Here is a 24,948-nt window from a genome sequence, read left to right on the forward strand (position 1 = left end):
GAAGTAGTGCAAGTCTTGCGAATTTTGCTCCAGGCTTTTAATTTCACAGCTTCATTCTGACAATGAAAGACTTGGTGTCATATAATTTTGGCACAAACAGTTATTATTTTCTCCTTCATGATCACTTTTCATACAGTTGTCACTTCCGTGCTTTGATAAGGGTGCTTGTCACCATCATCATCATCCAAATCTAGGTACCTGTCATCTGTTTTAAGTTTTAAAGTGCCTTCAATGGTCATCGTGCGGTTTGTATGTAGAGCCTGAAAACAGTCATGGAAACTTGCATAGCAATAGGTGTATGGAAGAGTTTTAAACATGAAAGCCCGAAACATGCATTAATGTGGGATTTCATTGGAAGTGGTCCGTAGCCTTGAAACCCGGTGTGAATGTAGCATAAGGATAAAACTCACCAACTCTTGAGTAAATGAAGAACTTTTTAAAACATTTCTATAGTTCAAGCCTCCCTCAGAAATCCAATTCTTGCAAATATACAGTTTGCTGTGAGCTGGACAGGCCAGAAAGTCACTACTGTAAGGGAAGCAGTGTAAGAAAGACAAATCTTGGAAAACATTTATCTTTGTTTCACTCTGTCCTATTTTGTGTGTGGGTGTGTGTGTGGATCCATACAGGCTTAGGTGTGGATTGAGCCTCTCAAGTGAAGACAACTGAACTGTTGGAGAGGCTCTCCACAGTGGGTCTCAAGGCCATGTTTGGCCACAATAGAATCGTGATCAGTGGCGGTTAACGCAAACACATCCATATACACCGCACACACACACACAAAAGCAAAGAAATGGACATCAAGAAACAAGGTTTTATTTATTCCGATGTGAATACTAAAATTATTCCAGAGGCTCAACATGTGCACTTGCTTGCGTGTGGCTGTTGATTGTGCATGGGAAGATGCATTAGTGTGTCTGCATGTGCCAGAGACCAAGAAACAGTGAGGTGTGTGCGAGCAAAAAAGAGCTTTGTCTACATAAGTATCACTAGAGGATTCAAAATAGATTAAGTGTAACCAGAAGTGCCCCCAAACACACACACAGAAATTAAATTTGCAGGGAAAAGTAGAATCATCTCATGGCCATGGAGGGGGATGCATTTCATTGATACACTGTGAAGGAAAAAAAAAAAAAAAATCAAGAGTCCACGAGTGCCGAAAGCCTTTGGATTACTTAGCTTGATGGTAATGTTGCAGGCGTAAGATTTTAGATTTTAGTTTGCTCGTTTGTATATTTGTCATCGGAACCATTTGTGACACAGTTGGCCGCCTGGCAAAGCAATCCATTACACTCCACAAAGCTTTTGCACGAAATCTACTTCTGTGCAGCCAAATGCGTGACAGACGAAAAACATGTATACAGTATATCTTATATTTATACGTTTGTTAGAAATAAATGTTTCACTACAACTATAATAGAACTGTCATTTTTTTTTACCTTACCTTGAAAGATGCTGGGAAGATAAAAAAAAAATGCAGATTCAACACCATCAAAAGGAAGTAGGCAGTTTTAAGAGACGTCTGCAGAGTTGCATAGCAACACTAAAGAAAACATTCAAGCATGTGTCGAACTCTTTTTTGTTACATCATAACTCCTCTTCAGAGCTGACAAACAAAGAAAACCCACACTCCACTTGGTCACTGCAGAATTCCACTTCATCCTCTTGAGCATGAGCAGAATGTTTTGTCTCAATGTTTTCAGTGCTGCTTTATTAACTGACTTTATTAAGGTCGTAAAGAGGGTGATTGTCATTATTAGAATGTGCCGCACTGGTTTGAAGTCTGATTTGAAGTTTTACAAAGCTGTGATTGCACACTTAGACAAATCACCAAAAGCAAAGAGACAACTCCTGTTTGGCTTCACATTTCTGATTGTATTTTTTTTAGCTGCACTCAGGTAAGTCCGAAAATGAGTGTGATGCGTCAGTATTCTCACAAACCCACCACACTTTCCTAAATAGAAGACTGTCAATTGCTAAGTACCAGAAATGTCACATTTGCAAGCACTGAACACCAAAATAAAGTGTTTTTTATATATATTCCAAACAGAGAACAAGTTGGACCATGAAACTGACATGTCATTTTGTTTTGTGGTGCTCCGCCCTGTTGCTATTCAAGTCACAGTTTCACCTTGATAAGATGTGACCTTGCTTCACAGTAAAACACAATGTCCCTGAGGGTGCATTGGTTTACAGATCAAGAGTTACTTGCTTAATTTCATGTGTGCAAAACACAATAAATATAAATAGGGAGAGACCTTAGTAAAACATGAGTGAGGATATAATAAACAAAATGATATAGAGTAATTTCCAACAGAGGACTGGCAAACTCAAGATCAGGTGCAGAACCAGTAGGTGAAGATACCCCAGAGTCTAAATGCTGTCTGTGGGATTGATGCTTTTCAAGGGCAGAAAAAGGTGGAGAATGGGGACGAGGAGGCTTTGCCTAACGGTCTGGAAGGCAGGGAGAAAGGCAGTAAGGAAATTTAAAGGGGAGGAAACAGACACTGATCCAAAGTGGGCCAAAGCAGCAAAATGACTGCAGCCCAACTATATGTGATGGAGGAAACAGCATTTATTACTGAAAGTATGCAAATGCTTCACTGTGACATTAAAACTGTCGATCAATAATTTTGGAATTTGGGTTTTTTATAGACGATGGTACAGAACCTATTATGCAGACTGCATATATTAAAACCTAATAAAAGCGATTAGATGATACTTTTACCCTGTACCATTTAGAAACATAAACCACAGGATAACAGCATCATAGAAGAATTTTAACTTTTGCAGGCACATATAAAGAGTTACAATTAATCCTAGCAAAAGTTTGAACTGAGAAAAACTTGTATCCTTTTTTTCTTCGAGTTGGTTGTTGTTTTGCTAACTTTGATCAGTCTTTTTAAGAGGTAGCATCCAATATTAGCTAGAAGAATGACCATGTCTATTTATGTTACTCTAAACAAGTTTAATATATTTAGAATAAGTGTTTTAAATATTCAGTCTTACTAAAGCTTAAACATAGAAAAAAATATAGAACTTGGAAGTCCTTTGAATGAACTCACTTTACAGGATGCTGCAATTTCAGGGTATCTAAATCACATGTGTCAAACTTAAGGCCTGGGGGCCAAATGTGGCCCTCCATGTCATTTTATGTGGCCTGCAAAAGCATAGACGTTTTTAATTTATTAAAATAAAAAATAAAAATTGCTGTGTATTTATTCGCATCTAGGGGGAATAAAACTTAAACTATCGGATTGGGCAACTATACATTAGGAATTAAACACAGTCCATGTAACCTAACCTGACAGAATCAAATTTAAAAGTATTTATTCTAGAGTAACAAGCAAACATATGTTTTCTATGCAACTGTAATTGTCACTTTAAAAAGTTATAATAAATAAATAATGAGTTATTCAACATGAAGAAGAAGTTACATTTATTTTTTATTACATTCAGTTACATGTATGTTATATCCGGCCCTTTGAGGACAGCCACTATGCTGATGTGGCCCTCAGTAAAAATGAGTTTGACACCCCTGATCTAAATTGTATTTAGAAGTAACAATAGCAAGTGTACATGGATTCACGGTGCCCACCCCTGAAGGGAGGAGCCAAAAGATAAAGATTAATTAACAACTATACAAAGATGCATTAAACATATAGATGTTCAAAAACGTGTTTAATTGTTTCAATTTCATTCGCAAAAAACTTTAGAGTTCTACATTTTGTTTTTCATGTGTATCATTGACCTGTTGGTCATGTTTGATATGAACATTTAACCTGTTCTCCTTTAAAAAGGTGCACTGACTCTTGTTAAAACTAATCTTTTGCCTTATTTGGTTACGGAAGAAAATCAAATGATTAAATTACTGAGCTGTTTCAGTTCAAATCCACGTGTCTTTTCCTTAAAAGGAGAAAAAAAATCAAGAAAAGGAAAACAAAAACTACTAAGCTGTATGTTTAAAATAACTTTTTAATGTTATTCTGAAAGACCCATTTTTGCGTCTTTGCATAAGTACGTGAAAACGTCAAACATGTGCAACCCTGACTTATTTGTAGAAAAGAGGGTTATTTTTCCAAGTATCCATTTCTTGTTTACAATTTTCCCATTCTTAGTAAGTTTTCTACCCTTTGATCAGATTACCAGCTTCAGCATTTGTTTTCACTGAATAATATGCGTCACACTAAAACAAGGCGGTTCAGTGTTTTAAAAGTGCATTTTTATGCTTTTCTTCATAAATATTTTTCACTGTTGTCTCTTATGGGGAAAGAAATGTCATAAACATGTAAATGCATCTATGCAACAGATATGTATTATCTATTTATCATTTCTTTTTCTTTTGCTTTCAACCCTCTTCCCACTTTCCTGTCACTCTTTTGCTCTCTTGTTGTCAGCTGGAACTTTTTCTGTCATGCCTTTGTTTACTCTGCTGTGGAAGAGCTCACATCAGCTGGGTTTGGCTGCAGAAAACATTATCATGACCTAGAATCTGGTAGCCCCTTTGTGACCCCACCCATATTCAATGCAGATGCCAAAGACTAAGCATGTATTAGGAGGGAAAATTTATTTGTAATAAACTTTTAAATTTTTATTATTCTCATATTTTCACAACATGTTTAAAAGCATTTTAACTACAGGTGAAAATTAGACATCACACATTCACACTGGACCGTTTCGTCCGCACAACAGTTTATTTTCTAAAATAGGCAGCAACTAAGAAAGCTCACGTCTGCTTTGGTGTGGACCAAACAAGTGCATTCTGGTGCCCCTGAAAACAAGGGTATCTGTTTGCTTGCAAACAAACCCTAAACACTGTAGCAGTGTGATTACAGGCGGATTATATATTAGACCAAAAAAGCAATAGTGAATTAAATTAGCAAAAAGTGCCCACTACCTGAACCCCAAGTAGGATGTATCACATGAAACTTAAAAAAATGAGATGTGGCAAGGAAGTCAGGGTACTCATCAATATTTGATGGTCAGAGGACTAGTGGAACTATTCAACTTCCTCCCCTGTGGCTTCTTTTCCCCAACTCTCTGGTCAGTGCTTGTTTCATGCTGTTGTAACTCCTTGACATTTCCAGGTGGTTTGGTCAGTAAAGCAACCAAATCAACGGAAATTGGGAAAATGTTTCCGTGTTGTATGCCTGTTGGAACCGTGGCTCCAGGACTTCCCCTGTGTGAAACCGCCCTAATGTAGTCTCACCCCACTTCTTTGATTGACAGCTTTGTCCAAATTTTGACATGTAAAGTGCAAAGTGGTACATATAAATTATATATTATAAAATATGACTTAGACTTAAGTGGAAATTCAAAAGATCTAGAGCTGAAACGATCTTTTATTGTGACAAAGGCCTCAGGCTGTTTTTAAACTCTGAGGGTTTTTTTTCTGGTTACAATCAATGAGTCTGCTCTTTGTAGTTTGTGAACAACTTACCCAAGGAGTTGCAGGTTTATTCTTTAAGTTAGCCAGCCATCATTCAGTCAATGTGTGCATGTAGTGAGTGTGCACAGGCCTGCGAGACCTACCTCAGGCTATTCTGTTGTCAGAAGGAAAAAGTCTGACAGTCTGATGCTCCTTAATTCTGTGTCAGCTACTGGCAAACACTCAGTGTCCTTCACACTCATGCAGACATACACACATTTGTACGTTTGTCAAAATTTACTCTGTGGCCCTTCTCCCTTAGGATGCACTTAGTGAGGAAGTCCTGCACCTGCACAGATCCAGCCTCTAATGAGGGGACAGGAAAAAGAGAATAGAGACAGGAGCAGGAAGGAAAGGGTGACATGGGAGTATTGCCTATGGTTCTGCAGGGTTTTGAAACAGATACATCCCATTCTTCAGAATCAAGTGGTGTTAGGTGTGAGAGGAGTGAAACATGTGAACTTTTGTGGATTTCATCTGTTTCCACATTTGAAAATGGGTTTTTGTCCCTTTGTGTCTCTGTGGGCAGATGTGGTACTTTTTCATTAAATCGTTTCCTTTTTAAGCTTGTTTCTGGCCATGTATGTGCCTCACAATCACACACAAGACCACAGAAGTGCTACACACTCACACACCCCAACACACTCGCATTCACAAGCCTTAGATGAGAGCCACTCTGTGAGCAATGAGGGAATTAGCGTCTATAACAAGCTTGAAGAAGACCCCGTACTGGAAATGATGTAGTGGAAACACAGCTAGATGGAACACATACACACACAAACACACAGGCCATTAGTATGGTACTTGATTATGCATTACACTTGCATCCTGAAGTTTTCAATTTTATCGAGCAAAGAATGCTAATAATTATTCCCTAAATTGCTTTTCATTTTAATTTTTTTTATCTTTTCCTTCTTTCTAAGTCATCCACCATGACCTGACATCTCAGTTCTTCATCCAACTTTCATGCAACTTTATCCTGATAAGGCCTGAATGGGGATAACCTAGCTGCTTCCGTCAATAAGAAATGATGAGTTCAGAGTCAATCTGTGAACTTTTGTTGTTCTATTTAATTCAATTGCAATTTTTCTGGAGATGTGTTCTGTAGGCTGAAAGGATATTAATGATAATATAAAATAGCTTCAAGGTTCATCTGCAATATCGATTGTGTTATTATTTCCTAATTACACTCAGTGCAATTCTTGCTCAATGTTGTGAATCTAATAAAATTGACTCTGAAGGATTTTGAACCCCAGGCACTCCTGGCACTCGATTAAAGTCTTTTGAAATTTATTTTTTCCTTGTGTCAAGTGAAGTACATCGTAGGAGGTCTTTGTTGATCAATAAAGCACAGGCTGAAACTGTTACATCCTGTTATGCACAGATGAATAGCGTTTGCACGCAAGAATTACACATGAAGTGTATGCAGCTTCCTGATGCTACTAAAAAGCAATCCACCTTCTTCCGCTTAGGTTATTACAAGTGTGAAAGTTGTTAACTTTGACAAACTTCATTAAAAAAGAGAATTTACTCACTTATGTTGATTTGTATGATTTTGTTTTTCAATTAAATACAGCACAATATTATGGGAAACCCCACACTAAATAGGCCACAACACAGTATAGTCTTTACAGGAATCTGTCATTTAAGCTTTAAGAAGCATTATTGTGTTTTCTGCAATCTAATCCACCTTATAACCCAGTGCAGTGCGCCTTACAGTGCATAAAACACAGTAGTTATTTTTTTCTATTAAATCATCCAGTGTTTATACCTGCATATTCTTTTTCACAGAGGACTGGACCTTAAATTATCTGTCACTGTATAAGAGAGCAACAAGAAAACACCCAGGATATATCACTATCCTGGGTGAAAGCATGCAGTTGTGTCCAAATTTCTTCACTTTTTAGCGTACTATGTAGGCCACTTGCTCTTTTGGTAGACATTTCCAAGTTTACAATTCCAAAATCCACTGTCTTAGAAATTTTCCAGACTTCTCTGCGAAAAACCAGTGTTCATCAATGCTCACTATTGGCGATTAAAGACCACAATGCATTCCGTTTGAACAACTTTTCATTAAAAGAATGTATTTATTTTGTTTTTTATAAATCACCTAAGTTTTCATCTTCAGAGCACAATGGATTTATAAATAATTTTAGGAAAATATTCATATTTATTGGGTTTTTACTTCAGCAAATTGGGGACATCATATTCGCCATTAAAAATTTTAAGAAAGCAGTAAGCGTAGTGTCCGAATTGCTTTTAACATCCAGGGCACTAGATAAGCCTGTACTATAGTTTTTTAGTAGTTGGGGAGTAGTGAGGTAATTCTGGCGTAGCCTAAAACATGACGTATTAGTCTGCACGTGTGCCGATTAAAATTCTAAAATGTGCATTATGCCTTTAACCTGTAAATAGAAGCTGCTTTGTTCCAATCTGTGTGTTGCTGATTTGTGGCAGTGCTAACCAATGCAAAATGCATGTTTGATCGAGGACAGACACCTTTTACCAATCCTGAGGACCAAAGCCCAACTGACAAAATGACAAAAAAAAACTTTTATTTATATGAACATAGACTAGCAAAGCAAAATGCAATCAAAGATAAGACTAACAGAGAAAATGTAAAAGAAAAGTCAATGTAGATATGTGTAGACACCAACTTGTGTGGTTATGCAATGACATGCCTGTGTCCACAGCAGTGAGACATGCTGAGTTACACATCATAATGAGATGCAGATATGTTTAGCAGATGAGGTGTAGTGCACTGATCTGTGCATTGTGTTTCTGAGTGCATGCATGCATGCACGGGTTGTTAGTGCTGATATAAAGCCAGCTATGAGAGGACTGTCTGTCATGTGAGGGGGGTGGCTTGAGAGCCGGTTGGACCCAGAAGCAGAGGCGGGAGGCAAACAGTTCCAAGGCCAGGGGGTTTAATAAACAACAAACAAAAGGCGCTGCAGAGCAGGATGACAAAACAAAAACTCACTGTGGCGTGGCGTGGCATGAAACATGGCATGAACGGACGAAGACACATGAAGACGTTAAACACACGACCAGAAGTTAATGGACCAGCACAGGAGGAAGGCAGAGACAAGACTTAAATACAGACAGGGCAGACAAGACACAGGTGAACACGATCAGGGCAGATGGGGACCAAAGGAAGTAAAGCACAAGAAACAAGACAAGACAGGAAACCTTTCAAAATAAAACAGGAAACAGAACCAAACAAGACAGAACAAGAACTAAAATGAAAAAACACGACACAACAAACTCAAACCATGACACTGTCATCTCTAATACTGAGAAGTGAAAACTGTCCCTAGTTTTTGTCCAGAAGCAAATATTGGTATATTTGTTAAGAGATGAGGACATTCTCAAATGGATCTTCTCGTTATAGCCTAGATAGGAATCTATGTGCACAGCAACTGCAACCAAACTCTGCATCAGAAATGCAGCATTGTTTGCCATCACAACCCTGACTTTTTTATATATTATAACTCATACTTCTCTTTTTTTTTAGTTAAGCTTATTTTTTCAATAAGAAATATCGATTGATGTGACAATGCCACTCATCTCCACAATGTGGGACGAAGTTGGTCGGAGAAAAGACTGTCCAAAATCATAAGATTACCTCTACATTACCTTTGTTCCACTTTCTTGATCAGTTGTTTCAGGAATTAGATTATATAAAAAACTGTAGTGGAAATAAATTAGGGTGATAGGAAAATAGGTAATTGAAATATAGTTGATGCTTTCCAATTCAAAATTAAAACCATCAGGTATGTGGAAATAGTTTCATATTTTTCTCAGCTTTCTAAACTTTCCTGAATATTCTTCCTTTTATGATTTGGGTTTGTGTGAAGCATGTGTCTGACAGTGACAAGGACACACTGACAATAGGGTAAAATTGTTATGGGTGCAACTTTCTCAGTTACACCTGCTTTTCTACATATTCAGATCAGTTTATCCATTAGCTGCAGTTGCTAAAATGAAGGTAAAACTGGGAGGTTTTTGATTATTTGTGCACAGTTGTACTGACTGTGGCTTTTATATAGAGTGGCTCAAGAACTGAGTTCCAGTATCTAGCAGATTCTTTCAGAACAACCACAATGCCAACGATCTAAAAATAAAAAAACACTTCCCTTCTGAGATGATAAAAAGATATCTTGTGCATTTGATTCATATTTGAACCCCACTCCAGTCTAAACATAACACTTGTGAGAAAGGACACACTCCCACAGATGCAGAGTTATGCACTGCTTGTTTTATTGGAGGTGCTGAAGCAGAGTGTGATGTTGGAGTGAGCCCAGTCTGTGTGTGGCTGTGTGTTAATGGGTTTACATTTAAAAGCCATCATCACAATGACAGAGCAACATCACTGATGTCACACATTTTTGTTTCTAATGCGCAGCAGGACTTTCTTACTTTTATTTATGAGAATGTAGCGCTGCACTTTTTTAGGCTTCAACGGTGAAATGAACAACTTGTAAATTTGATTTATTTACCAAGCGACAATAAAAAAATCATCAGATACTTTCATATTTGTTGTCAAAAAAATGAATAAAATAGCACATTTTAAAGAAGGAAATATTTATAAATGAGACATTCGAAATCTCACTGCATAGCCTGATATTAATATGTTACTATTGATCAAATTGCCTCACACCGGGGTGTCCAATCTTTCACCCTGAATCTTGAGTCACCCAATAATTCATTTTTCTTTACAGCCTTTACAGTTTTCACTATTGTTTATGCACGGATTGCCCTGTGCCAGAGTTGACCAATAAGCCTTCTCCTGCACCACATTTTTAGCACACATGTATTATTACAAAATGAGCTCCTATTCTGAATAATTCATATTCAAGATAAAACAGGGGAGAAACTGAGTTTATCTGGATTAAATTTGTCAGTAAAAACCTCTTTTTGCATTACCAACAAGCCTCTGAACGAGAACATGCAGTGCACACTTTTTTCCAGAAGAACCTCCGTTAATGGACGTAAAGTTACAAGCACGAGGCAGCTTATGCTCAGAAACATGTTATTTCTGTACACTCAATATTCAAAACATTATCTAAATTAATCTCTTTATATAAACCATGTTGATATACTAACTACATATATTGTTCAATGTTTCAGACTTAATTTTTTAATAAACCTTTGCAGAAATGGGCTTTTCTTACTAAAAGCACTACATTCTGCCTTACATGACAAAGTCAGCCATGTATGCATTATTTTTAAATTGCGCATGTCAAGAGTATTTACATTTAACACAAAAACTAAAAGGCTGGGATGAATCTTGTGAGGGTTTATTTTGGGAATTTCTTTAAACATTGCTTTCGTTCCTCTCTTGAGTATACTTTCTGGGACATCTTGCAACATAAAGTGGTGAGCAAATTGCATGTTTCCCTCTTGCAAATCTTTTTTCTCAGTTTATAACAGTGGACTTTATATTGTTGGGAAAATGGGATGGCAAAAGGAGCTCACAGCACTTTAATTGAAAAATGTCATACAACTATTGATTCAGTTATATTAAAAACAACCTTTATGATTAGGTCAACGTGTGTTAAAAATACTCCCAAAATCATAAATAAAATTCTGCAGTTGTCGTGGTAAAATAAGCGGCTTTACCTTAGATGTTGAGAACTAAATAAACTATGGGTAGCAATAGTAAGTACTCTGTAAAAACAAACCCTTTTGAAATAAGTCAAAAATTCCTACCTTACTGGCAGATATTCTTTTAATAAGCAAAACAATCAGCTAATGAGGTGAGAAAACTTGTCTCAACAAGAATTCTTGATTTAAGAAAAAAGTTCTAGTCACTAAGTCATGTTTTCATAAACTATGATTTTTTTTGCCCAATAAAAAAACGTTATTGACAACAATACAATTTTTCTCGAAAGGAGGGACATTTACCTATATTCCGGTTTTTGCAGTGTGGCTTGTATTTGTGAAGATTTGTGCTTTTTTCAAGTTTAGTTTTATTGTCTTCAGTTAAGATTTGTGTTCAGGTATGTTCTGCTTTTAGATTTAGATGAGTTTCATTTATCAAAGCTGTTTCTCAAGTTTTCGTAAATGAACCCCTTGGGTATTTAACTTTTTTTTTTATTATTACTATTAATTGCTCCCGTTGTCTCATCATGCTGCTCCTCCTTAGCCATGTTTTTATTAATATTTTGTATAAGTTCTATTTTTAAATAACCTTTCTGCTCCTCCAAGCCACTACGTTTTGTCCTCCACCATCCTACACTACTGACAGTAGCGGTTATGTTTTGACAAGAACTGTTTTAAAAACTATTGCTGGATAAAGCTGCTATCCAGCCCAACCAATTGCCTTTGTCATCATTTGAAACATAGAGTTGATGCCTATCACTCCTCCAAAACGTATAACGCACATGGAATGTAAAATAATTAATTATTCCTATTAAAGATAGATAGATAGATAGATGACTTTATTAATCCCACAATGGGGAAATTTCATTTCTCTGGCAAACAAAATGACAAACAAAGTAAAACACCGCAGGCGCTGACAGTACACATGCTAATCCACAGAACTGTACGAAAGCTATAAGCAAAGCAAAATATTCTCACAAAAAAACACTGAAATGACTGAAAAGGAGCATTCATTTAGGCTGCAAACTTCCCTATTTCTATTTTATATAAATAAATATCTCATACATCATCTTTGCTGGCATCCAAAACGTACATTTTGCTGTTTGACAGCTCCTGGATATGGGGGGATGGTGGGAGAGCACTCATGTCACAGGATCTCTGGGAAAAAAAAGAAAAGCAAGAAGTCTGCACATGAGATCATTTTATAGGCATTGGTAGCCAGTTTAAATAATAAAGTAACACATTGTATGATCATTGCATGCACGTGGGTGTGAAACTGCAAGTAATTAATTTAGATGTGCATGCCAGCAGTAAAAGAGCCTCCTTATCCTTAAATATTACTACACTCCTGCCAACATGCAAGTTATTTTAAACACAATTTCACAGTTTTAAAATAAGGGTACAAACTGACATGTCTGCTGATAACCCAGATTTCCTGCTGAGTGTGCTGAATGGTGTGCACGAGCAACCACTCCCAAAGTGACAAATATTTTCTAGGAAATTCATGACCTCCCAGGTTCCACCTTTTTGTGACGCAGCAGCCAATTAACAAGAGCAGCACTGGCAGAACCATCAATGATAGTTCTTTTTTTAGCTCACCTTTGCAAAACTGTGGTTGTACCTGTTACATCATTTTGTGTCACAGCTAAATTGTATCCTCTTCCTTGGAACGTCTTACCACTCAAGTAGCATCTGAGGATGTGAGACGCTCCAAGGGAGATTTCAACTTCAAGATGTCAGCTGCAAATAGATCATGGTGTTAACCAGTTCAATAAATTTTCAACTGGTCTATTTATTTTCTTAAACTTTCAGGCTGACACCTAATTGACACAGTTGGAATTTTTTGTGTATAAGACGCTGCAAAAATTGAATCTTAAGAAAAATTGTCTTATTCTCTGTCTTGCAAGAAAAAAAATCCTATTAATGCTACGGCCACATATCCCAAAATGCCACCGTGCGAAGACCCAAACGCATGTTTTTCAGCGAATTTGGCAGGTGGTGATGGCCGAGGATGTTTTAAGAAAATGTAAATATTTTACAGCGACCCGACAATTTTTCTCTATACGTTGACATCGGTCAGTGGCCGCCAAAGCACATTTGGAGGTTGCGCAGTGGCAGTCCAGTGAGAGGCAGAATGCCCCACTTTTATACATCCCCGGGGCTACCGAGCGGCTGGCAGGTGGTAGCATGGACGGCTGCCAATCAAAGCTGCTGCACTCATGACCACGCCAACGATTTTCAAAAAAATCAACAATTTCTGCCAATGTCTGGCTGTTGCGCAGTGTCATTGGTATTTGTGACTGTAGCATTTGAACGTTTTACAATAGCAATATAATCCTAGTTTGAGAAAACATTTCTTGGGGGCTAGATTTTTTGTTTTCTTCAAATCTGAAATCTTGCTAAGACCATTTTTCTCAACTCTGCAGTTTTTTTATTGCCTTTTTATTATTATTTTTTTTATCATTTGAGGAAAATTTACCAATGGGGTAGGAATTTTTGACAAGGGACCTGCTTTTACAAACTTGAGGGAAACAGCATTTTAAACTCACAATCAACTCTTTATGAGTTAGAATTATCAATCAACTTAACATGGATTTCTTTTTTAATGGGGCAGAAACTGGAGTACCACACATATCTCAAGAAAACATCCTGATCTACTCAGAAAAACTTGTCTGGCCACAAGTCAGACAAGGCAACAGTCTGATCATTGCAGTATTGTACTGCTACCTGTACTTCAATTCGCTTCAATCTGACTATTTCACTTCATGTGTCCTATTAGGTCTTCCCCTAAACTTGAAATTGCATAAATATGTAATTTCTTTCTAATCCAGATCTATATATTTTTTTCTTTTTAACTATACAAGCTTGAAAATAACAATGTGCCTTCGATATTGTTTGTTTAGTTGTTTTCTATGAGAGCTGTGATTTGAATTAGAATGAGCAACTACTTTAAATATTTTTTCAAGAACAGTTATAGAAATAGCTTCACATATTAGGATGGAACATTGTAAATTATTGAATCTGTGATTATTCTCATGCTCTCTAAGAAAATAATTTTTCTGGTCTCATGTACAGTGGTTTTGTTTAGTTTTTAAACTACCTTTTCAGATAGCCTCTGTTGGCTTCACCTCAGCCCTCCCATTTCACACGTCTTACCTCATCTTCCCATCTTTATTTCCTCTTTTCCTCTCCTCAAAATCTCTCTCCTGTCCTCCCATACATCCTCCTACTCTCTGGGAACTTCAAGGCTCACACTGACTCAGTATTCTGCAGGTTTACATTTTTAAGATCTGACTGAAGAGCAATAACTCTTGGCAGTAAAAAGAAAAAGGCTAAATATATAAAAAGACAAGAGAGCAAAACTACTTACTTACTCAAATAGTCTTTTTGACAGACAGAAGAACATCCAACACATTTTATATTGAGTTAATTTAGCTGTCAAAAGACTTTTAATATGAAATGTGAAGCCAAAATTCAGCAAACTGCTCTTACTATAAACACCATTAGCCCTTTTTTTTCCAGGTAAATGTTCAGAGATAAAGCTTTCTGCATTCTGCAAAAGCCATGAAGGAAATTTACTGACTCATCCGTTTTTTTTTTAAAACGTAATTATTTATTGGTTAACTAAGTCAATATGAGAAAACATTGCAGTGTTTTTGTCCTTTTGTTTTCTGCTTGGTTTCTTTTTGAGTCCATTGCATTAAACTAAGTGGAGGATGTAATGTAGATCAGGTGAAGGAACACTCACGCAGAAAAGAATTGTTTTATTGGCCAGTGACCCAGATTTTCCAAAACCCATAAGGTAAATTCGTCAGTGCAAAACTGTATTTCACTCTGGTACCATCAGAATAGGGACTGAAAGATAATGTTCATTTTCTTAGATTCCTGTAAATCTAAAAGTAGGCCTATGTCAAGTTAAACAAACAAATAAGATGGTATCATTCACAATGACAAATATGGTTTTCTGTTGGAACAAAACCAATTTATTGCTTTAATTAAATTGATCAGTACTGACTGTTCAAACAATATGTATAATGACGTTTTACTATTGCCTTTAGACTACCACATTTTCTACTGAAAACCTTGACTGAAACAAGTCTGATCCAGTGTAAAAAATGTCTCCCACATTTGCTTCAAAGTTTTATTTTAAAATGCCAAAACATACATACCAAGGTTTTGAACCAAACCTTTCAATGTTCAAAAATACACAAAAGTGAAAGATGCATTCTTTTTTTAAAATCCAAGTGAAATTTGAAGAGCAGCAGGCCAAAAGTTGTAGGTGTTCACTGTCAATTCTTGTGCCCACCAGACTTCCTTGTAGCTACATTTTGTTCCCGCAGGAACGGAGGTGCTGCTCTAACATCATGTCAACTTCACCCTTTACCGTTTTGGGCATTGCCATGGGAATGTGATCACACTTACATAATGTTCTGTCAAAAAGTGGTCTTTGCAGTCCACTGCCCAACTTTCCTGCATTCTCAAAGGGAAATTTTTCCCTCCTTTGAGAATAAAGAACGAGAAACTCCACCTTCTGCTCACATTCTCTTTTTGCATGTGACAAACCCCAAACCTTTTCACTTTCTCAGACACACAATCTTGTGATCATGCACATTCACACAGTGTCTAATGGCACTCTGGATTAGGGGTACAGATTAGAGATTAGGTTTTGCATTTGGATTATGTAGCACTCTCTGCCCCCTCCTCCATCATAGGAAAGGCTCTTTTCTCCACTACAGCCTTGCCTACTTAAAAATATTCACAAAAATGTTGATATATTTCATTTTTCTCATAATTGGCACTTAAAAAGTCCTTAACCTTTATAAATTGTTTAATTTTTTTCTCCTTTTTTCCGTTTCTTGCTTGTGTTTCTTTCTATTTAGAATTACTTTTTTCAATTTACTCTTTGACCTCAAACTCCTTTTTCTCTTGTCACATGATTTCCTAACTTAGTTATTTGCACCAAGCTGTATTTTTCTGACCTTGAAGCTGATGCAGGCATAAGACAAACTGTGGGCATCTCAGAAGACATCCTGAAAATAAAAAACATCAAGAAAAATGGTCTACAGTTGAGTATTTAAAAAGATGGCCTTTCAGGATGGATGGCTGAATCCTACATGAAATCTGTCTACAGCAGTAGATGGAGAGCTTTAAAGATGTGGGTGAAGATTGCCTGAGGGCCATGGTGAGATGGTTTATTGATTGCTGATTCACTATCTTGATCCTCGATTTTTTTACCTGTGTGTTTGGAGGCTCCTGTGGGTTCACAAACTATTTTAGGGCAGTCATAATAAAAGAAAAGGTGTTTGTGGACCATGACAAGACAAGTGGGCCACACATGTTTTTTTAGTGATTATGTGCTGTTTGTATTTCTTACAGTAAAGTTATCTTAAACTATGTTTGCGACAAGTTTAAAGGTTGTAAAGAATAAAGAGACAAACGTGCCATCATCAATGATGGCAATGTTCTTTAAAGTCCCTCTCTAATCATCTTTTGATCTATGATTAAAGTGTTCCCAGTGGTCTTTTAATTATGATTTTGCAATTTTTGCCAAAATCTAATGACTTGTGTTGTTTTTTGGGACGTAGTTTCTGTAAAGCAGCACGAGTTCATCAGAAATTTCCCTCTGAGTTGTGGGCGAGATTGTTGGCGCAGAGTAAGCTCGCCCCTACTTCCCGCCATCCTTCTGTTTGTGTTCTCCTGCTAGTTTACAGCTCCTCACAACTCCAACCCAACATTACCGTTGCACCAAAAATGGTGAGCAGGAATGACGCTATCCAGCCGTACACTTTTGAGCCAGACAGTTTTGTCTGCAGGCGGATGCATCAGAATGGAACAGGGCAGAGTGCTTGTAGTCCGCCGATTGTAGCACCTACGTCACTGCTGCAAGCTTTTTCTAACTGCATTTTTTTTCTTCTGCTCCTGATCAGCCAAAATTTGAAAAAGGAAATACTTAGAAATGCAATTTTTAAACTTAATTTTCTTTATATATGACCCAAAACGCCACAAGAACATGCTAAAAACACCCAAAACACTATTTTCATGTGTGTGAGTCGTGTTGTTCCAACAGAAAAGATCTGTGCTTGGGGATGTGTGGAACAAACAAATTTCAAGCACATTTTACTGAAACTTGTGCAGATGTTGCACAGAATCTACAGACTTTAGAGGAACAGAGAGAAGCTTAGAGAGAGGCTTAGTATCTGTGGACAAGACTGGCACGCAAGCAGGCTGCCAGAGGTGTTAGTATCCAGATTAAGTGACCGATTGCTTTGGCTGTGTCTAGTGTTGTCCGGCAAATGTTATCAGGACTAATAGTGAGTGCACAAATGCTGTGTATTTGACTTCAACTAGGAAAGGCTTTCACAATTTTTCATCAGTAAACCCATTTCTCTTTAAAATGCTTGCCCCTGCTTCTTTGTAATAACTTTCATCTGAGTGTTGCCTAAAGGCCTAGAAAAAGTAGAAATCAGGTCTAAGCCCTGTGTTTCAGATGTCTTTGTGTTTCTCAACCTTTTTTTTATATAATGTATTGATAAAAATGTCTTGTTTTTTGTGCTTTTTCAGGTGAATGCCGTCATGCCATTTGGATGCCTTGCCCTGCGAGATGGGCGGACTTACGACAACATATCTGATGTCACTGACAAATATGAGTTTGGACAAATCCTTCGAGCGTGAGTACTATAAAGCTTTATCCGTGCCTTTATATCACCCTTTGCAAATTATTTTATTCTCTGTTAATGAAAAAATTAATTCGATTTAACCAACTTTGACTAAAATATAACGCTTCCAAAATGACGTGTTCAGGAGTTGCTGACTCATAAATATCTCAGTTTAGGGGAAGCCAACTGTCTAAAGGTTTTTATACATTTAATTGATTAATAGCATATTTACCTTAACTTCAGGAGATCTGTGAAAATATATCCTGACCATAAACTGACTATTTTCATTTTCTGCCATTCTGGTTTAAAATACTGGAGACACACAAATTCATGCATGAACTCTGCATGCAACTACCAATCAGTGTAAGAGGCCATATGGCAACATCAGCATCTGGCCTGAGAGATTTCTGCTCATCTTTTACATAACACACAAACACACACTCCCACCACACAAACATACACTGAATAATTATTTTATTTATTAAGGAATACGTCTGTGTAATTGTCGCATATTTTATTGAGAGTTTTTATTTGTTGATATCTATATTTTATTCTTGCCTCCCCACAAAGCAAATATAGGGTTGCTTTATTTTGTCTATGGTTTAAAATGGCATGCCAACGTGTAAACAGGGATGTTCGCATATTGAGAATTCATAAATTATCATTAAGACTCATTTCTATAACCCACTTGCCTTAAGTGTGATTCAAAACCACACAATACTCATGGTGGCATTAGCTCCATAGCAAACCCCTTTTTCACAACCACTTATTCAACACAGCAATTCACCTGCTAATTAAATTCTTTTATTGTGTTTCACCAGCACAGCCAGTGTTCTTTCTGGCTCTAATTTGAATGTTGAACTGAGTCTCACTTGTGCCATTATTCTTAGATGCGATAGAAAAAAAAAGATGAAACAGCTGACAACAATTTTATGTGTTTCACTCTGACAAACAGCCTCATCTTTCACCCGTCCTTTCAATATTTTAATCTTGTCCTCTTTTCTCAATCTGTCTGTCTTTTCTGTCGTTGCGTAGGAAGGAGTTTTGTGAGCTGTGCCTGGCAAAGGACAGACAAACAGACAAGGTGTTTGTCTGCAAGAAATTCCTCAAGAAAGATGGCAGGAAAGTCCGCAAGGCTGCCAAGAACGAAATCATGATTCTGAAATTGTATGCACATAGTCCGTCAGCAGATGTAGTAGATGTGTGATTGTGCTGTTTAAGAAAGAGAACCAGCTAGTAGATGTGTATCTGTTTAAAAATAAGATCGATTATTTAAAGTCAAACACACCCTGAACGGTCTTTTTGATAATTAAGAGTGCTGTAAAATGTCTATTCTGTTTTTGCTTGAAGAAAAAGACGAAAGAAGTTGTTTGCACCCTCACCTCCTAATGAGACCCTGCAGCCTGAGAACAGTGTTTATTTTATTTTTTTGTCTGTTTCAGGGTCCATCACCCAAATATCCTTCAGTTGATAGATACGTTTGAAACACGCAAAGAATACTTAATCATCCAGGAACTGTGAGTGTTTTTTTCTTGTTTCTTTTCAAGAAAGGGCATATTTGTCTGTTCTTATTCTTCATTGGTGTACAGTATTATAAAACACACAAGCCTCTCAGTCCAAGGGGGGGGGGCTGCATGCCCTGGTTCCTCCCTCAGCAACAGAGTAAAGTGTTGTTTGATGAGATATTTGCTTTCAGTAGCACTCAACATGAAGCAGCGGCCCTGAAGCACTGCTTTGCTACACGGGAGTCTCTACAGGGAGCTTGGGGTCAATTCACTAGCACCAAGTCAATAGACATCACTTCTAACATGTGCAGTTTGGTTTCTGCAGCCTGATTTGAAAACTCCAACATGAGTTCAAAAAGTGATCCTGTCCCTTTAAATGCAGAGGCAACTGCAGGAAGAAATGTAATCTGCTTTTACAGCTGCATTCAGCTGTTTGTGAGTTAGTCAAACTTTTGCTCAACTGCAGTAATTGCCCCGCTGAGGGCAATAGGGGGTTAACACTGCCATTGTTTATTTCTAAAGTTAACCAAGTCTTTAAGAGGAATGGCCAGTTCTTTAACTTTAATTGTTCCACAGCAGCAGCTTAGGGGGCAAAGGCGACATAACCTCCTATCACACAAAAGGAACAACAGTTTGAAATGTTATGCTATTTTAAAAAAATGAAGATTTATTTTGACCATTATCTTTTGCTGTGTGTGATTGAATGCAGAGCCACAGGAGGTGATGTTTTTGACTGGATTCTGGACCAGGGAAATTACACCGAGAGAGACGCTTCCAATGTCATCAGACAGGTCCTTGAGGCTGTGGCGTACCTGCACTCTCTCAACATCGTTCACAGGAACCTGAAGGTACGCTCCATCACACGCATGATGATTTTTGTGAGCTGGTGCACACTAATGTGACAGGTCAGAGGGTGTCCTCACCAACTCCACACCCACTCACAATAAAGGTAAATTTCCACAGGTGCAAATGTCAATGCCCTGCAGATGAGGAATAATTTACATGGATGGAATGTAGGTGGTTTCAGACTTTGGGTGAGAGACAGGGGAATGCAATGTATCACAAAATCTAATACCAGAATCAGGTGTGCAGTAAAAAGAACATTTTTCTTCTTGCTGCTTTTACACATTTTCCCACTGACAAACTAATGATCACTCTGAAATGTTAATAGAAATTATTTATTTGATCTTTGAAAGACAGAATAACAGAAAAATAATATATATAAATATATAAATATTGGGAAAAAGTGTGTATTAGCTCGTTTCAAAGAGTGAAATAATTTTTAGATAGTTTAAAAAAAAGATGTTTAGAAAGTGAAGACAAAATCTCAAAGGTTAGATTCATCTTTTAGTGTCAGGTTTCTAAGACCCACTTCTTGACCCTCTGATTAGAAAGGCTGGCTCTGTAATCTGGTGCAAAATGGAAACCTTCAAAGCTGTGATGGAGAGGAGGACTTTGAATAAGATCATATCCATCATGGATAATCCTGAGCAACCTCTCCATCCTGTACTTGATGGTCAGTGGAGCACCTTTTCCAAGAGGCTAAGGCAGCTTCACTGTCACACCAGCCGCTACAGGAGATCATTCCTACATTCCTACCTCACTCTGTTGGACTTTAGAACTCATCATCATTTTGCCATATATAAACTCATTTGATATTTGTTTTTCTAATAGCTGTTGTCTGACTGATTCCTTCCCCTATTGTCACTCAGTTTGTGTGGTTGTTATTTAGACTGTATATGGTCGCTGCAACAACTGAACTTCCCAAGCTGGGATCAATAGAGGATCTTATCTTATCTTATCTTATCCAAGATAAGATAAGATAAGCCCTGTTTTTTAGTACTGTTTTTTGGTGTTTTTAACATGTTCTTGTGGTATTTTTCTGATGATGTAGGACATATATGATGAAAATTAAGCTTAAATTTGCATTTCTGAGTATTTCTTTATTCAAATCATTGTGAATTAGAAGCAGACGCAAAAAATGAGTTGGAAAAAGCTTGCACGTGTGACATAAAAGTTAAAATAAGCAGGCAACTCCATTCTGATGCATCCACTTATAGACGACTGGATCCATGTACTTCATTTTCCTCGTCCAAGCTGCGCGCCATTTTTGTTGCCACAGTAATGTTAGGTTGGGGTTGTAAGGGGCTGTAAGTCAGCAGGAGAGAGTGTAAACACACGAATTATGGGAAGTGGGGCAGGGGTTGCTCCACATCAACAATACTGCATTAAGGTCTTTGACAAGATCCTCATAAGTAGTTCTGGGTTGAATCTTCTCATGATCAAGAAATATTTTAAAAAAACATGAAGCCACAAAATGAAGAAAACACATGTTGTATTTATTTCATTTGCAAACACTCTCTGAACAAGCTGGTGGAGCTTTGTTTAGATCAGGGGTCTGCAACCTGAGGCTCTGGAGCCAAATACAGCTCTTTTATCACTTCATCGTATCTCTTTAGTTTTAAAGAAAAATGCTAACACTTTGAATAAATATTATGAAGTTAAGCACATATTCTAATCTATGCTGCTCAAAAGCACCTAGTTGTTGTCACACTGATAGAAAATGTCATGTTTGACCTGGTTTTCTTGCATTTTTAAGTGAAAATAAATCTGCTGCACCAACAGTTTCTTCTTTGACACAAGGTATATTTTATTTTGAAATGAACCGGTATGTGCTGCTGTCAAAAGTAAAGATGTTAAAGTTATAATTTGTCAAAAAAAAAATTTGTTTTTACTTTTACTTTTATAATTCAATTATTGTAAATATTTAACTACTACCTTTTATAAATGAATGGCTTAATGGCCACATAAACATAAATAAAGTTTATTTTTTCTAAAAAGTTATGGGGTGGCTCTCAGTCAGTAAGAAACTGGACCAAATGGCTCTTTTAATATCAAAGGTTGCAGACTCCTGGTTTAGATTTTTCCCAACTTATCTAATCATAAAGCAACACTTTGGTCATGCATTCAGAATTAGAAAACTATCTAAAAGCAGCAGGGTGTCTAAAACATTTTTGTCCTACTGTTTATGTATGCCCAAATACTAACAAACTTTAAATAAATGTGTGACTTATGTCTAGAAATACTTGAAAAAGTACAACATATTAACACTTAATGAACAAATTACCAGTTTGAGGAGGGGCAAGACATACTAGAAAGCAATACTTAGTATTTGGTCATTAGTCTATCTGCAGAGACACATAAAAGATTGCTCTGCCATTTCAATTATTGACTGCACATGATGATGTTTCTATCATGGGACTAAACATTGACTTAATGGCTCAATCTCCAGCAATGCCTAGACATTTCTGGATCCTTCATTATGAGCTTATTAAGATGCGACTTCCTCATCTTCTTGTCTTTAGTCCCCCCCTACTGGTAGAAAACTGAGGGTATTTTAATTATAATTTGTTCATTTTCTCATTTTTAACTATGCAAAACAAAACTGATTGTTTTATCCTTTTTGTATATTTTAGTAGTAAAACAATGTGGCATTTTCTTTTCTTGGTTTATTATAATTTCTCATCTGGTAACTAATTATTATTAAAATAAACGGAATTTTCTAAATTCTTAGCATCACAAATAAGATTTTAAAATTTGTAAACAAAAATAATGTTTCTGTGTTTTTTTTACTATTATTAGTTTAAAGAGAATTGATTACAAAGATCTTTATGAGCAAAATGAAACATGTAGAATTTGAATTTAAAAGTACAGCGTCTTATAACTGTTGGTATTGTATAAAAGGACAATTACTTTCATCTTTACTGATTAGATTTGCAGTAAAATAGGAGTACGTTGTTTAGCTGGGTTGATTACAGTAAATATAAACTGTTTTTGCAAAGCAGGCTATATCATAAATATTCACTGAAAAATAGTAAATTAAATAATAAAAAAAGTTGAAATATATATTTGCATAGAGAGGCATTTGGAACAATTTGAATACTAGAGGTCATCTCTAAATTTGTGTTGTGGTTTATTATCTTTGAGATCGCATTTGATTTCTTGCTAAATAGGAGTGTTTTCTCCAAATCCAGGAACTTATAATGTCAGGGTATTGCAGGTCTGACTCTATTGTTTTCTTTTTTTGTTTTTTTGTTTTGTGGATTTCTGAAATTTAATGTTTTGGTTGCTGTGTTTTTTGTGAAAATACGAATCTTTTGACCCTCTTACTTTTACATGTAGTTGGAAAATCTGATGTACTACACAGAAAATAACCATAACAAGGTTGTCCTGCGAGACTTCTACCTGTCCAGATTTGAGAATGGACCCATCACTGAGCCATGTGGAACTCCGGAATACCTGGGTTGGTTGTCTTTAAATTGTGCTCTTTTTTTTCTTTCTTTTTAATCTTTGTTATTTGTCTTTCTTTGAGACTCAAGTAATACTTTTTGTTGTGAGTATAAACTTTGAGCATACCTAAGGATTAAATTTTGTTCTAGATTATATTTTAATGATGATAATCTTTTGAATCCCACTAAAAAAACAGTAAAATAGATCATTAGGTTTGAAACCCCTTCAAAATTTTCTATATGTAAGGAATTTAGGCTATATAATACCATTTGGCAACCAACATTTATGTTGGGTCTACAGAGAAAGCAACAGGCCAAAAAATGAAATCAAATACCAGTAATAATGCTTTTATCTAATCCATTCGAATTCACTCCAGTTCAGGAAAATTGTTACAGTTTTCTTCATAGCCTAGTTGTGAAACCAACAGATTGCCTCATAAACATTTTTGGAAATAATCCAAAGTACTCGGCATGCGTGGAGGGAAGTGAAGAGGAATAACTCCCCTCTAACAATAAGAAACCTCCAGTAGAACCAGACTTGGTCAAATTTGCCATCTGCCTCAGTTGGGATTAGGACAGCTAAAAACAAATGCCACATGATAAAGAAGTTAGAGACTGTGAGTGTTTATATATATTCTTGAAAGTTGGGAGTGTTTCTGCCTCCACAATTTAAGCAACGATCTGTCTCTGCATTAGAGGAGCCTGATGGCTGAAAACGTTGCCTCCCACAACTTTTGAAGTGAACAGAGTAGATCAGGTTCTTCACTATGTTGCTGGCTATGGTGTCAAACAAAGACTTACAAAATAAACTGAAATCAATATGAATGATGATGACTTCAACCAACTTTAAGGGCTTCCTGCAATATCACTTACATGTTCCAGTCTTCATAATGGAACATTACGAATTAGCTGTATCAGCTCCAACGCAGAGCTTTAACAGGATAAGTACAGACCGTGTAAAGCTATTAGGAGAAAGATGATTTGTATTCTTCGTCTATTATGTGTAATGCTCTAAAAGCTTCCCTAAACTCTCTAAAACGTATTATTTATGTATAAATGCTCAGGGTTTTCTCTTCAAAGATAGAGGGGCACAAAAAATAACCTAAAACCCTAAGCTTTGCATCGTGTCAAAAAGTATTTATTAATCCAATTCGATGTAAAATCTCCCTGCTTGCCGTCTGTTTCAAGTTTATGTTGGGCTAACTTGAAGCACAAAATGTGTGCTTTGGCCTTGCTCTGTGCTTTTACAACCCAGAGGGCTTTAAAAAAGAACCAACTTTCATAAAACAGTGTTTGTCAATTAAGCCAGTAAATAAAAAATTGATGAGCTAATAGAAGAGGACATGGAAAAGGGCTAAAAACAAGAACTAATCTTGGTAGGCTGTCTGCATTTTGTAGAATTATTATGCTGGAGTGCCAATATATATTGGATCACTGAAGCTCACTCACTGTCAGTGTCTCCT

At 36.7% G+C, this 24,948-nt stretch overlaps 1 protein-coding gene across 2 annotated transcripts in view; it reads left to right on the plus strand.

The window, feature by feature from the left end:
* LOC101157859 (caM kinase-like vesicle-associated protein) overlaps positions 1-24,948 on the plus strand; it is a 51,061-nt gene that overhangs the window by 19,948 nt on the left and 6,165 nt on the right. For both annotated transcript variants that reach the window (XM_011477366.3, XM_020704698.2), the window contains exons 2-6: positions 17,597-17,703; positions 18,727-18,858; positions 19,134-19,208; positions 19,906-20,044; positions 23,379-23,499. In XM_011477366.3, the coding sequence (XP_011475668.1) occupies positions 17,609-17,703; positions 18,727-18,858; positions 19,134-19,208; positions 19,906-20,044; positions 23,379-23,499 (562 nt within the window). In that variant the 5' untranslated portion in view covers positions 17,597-17,608. The remainder of the gene's footprint in view (positions 1-17,596; positions 17,704-18,726; positions 18,859-19,133; positions 19,209-19,905; positions 20,045-23,378; positions 23,500-24,948) is intronic.

Source organism: Oryzias latipes, chromosome 7 (genome assembly GCF_002234675.1).
Source record: "Oryzias latipes chromosome 7, ASM223467v1".
Taxonomy (NCBI): Eukaryota; Metazoa; Chordata; class Actinopteri; order Beloniformes; family Adrianichthyidae; genus Oryzias; species Oryzias latipes.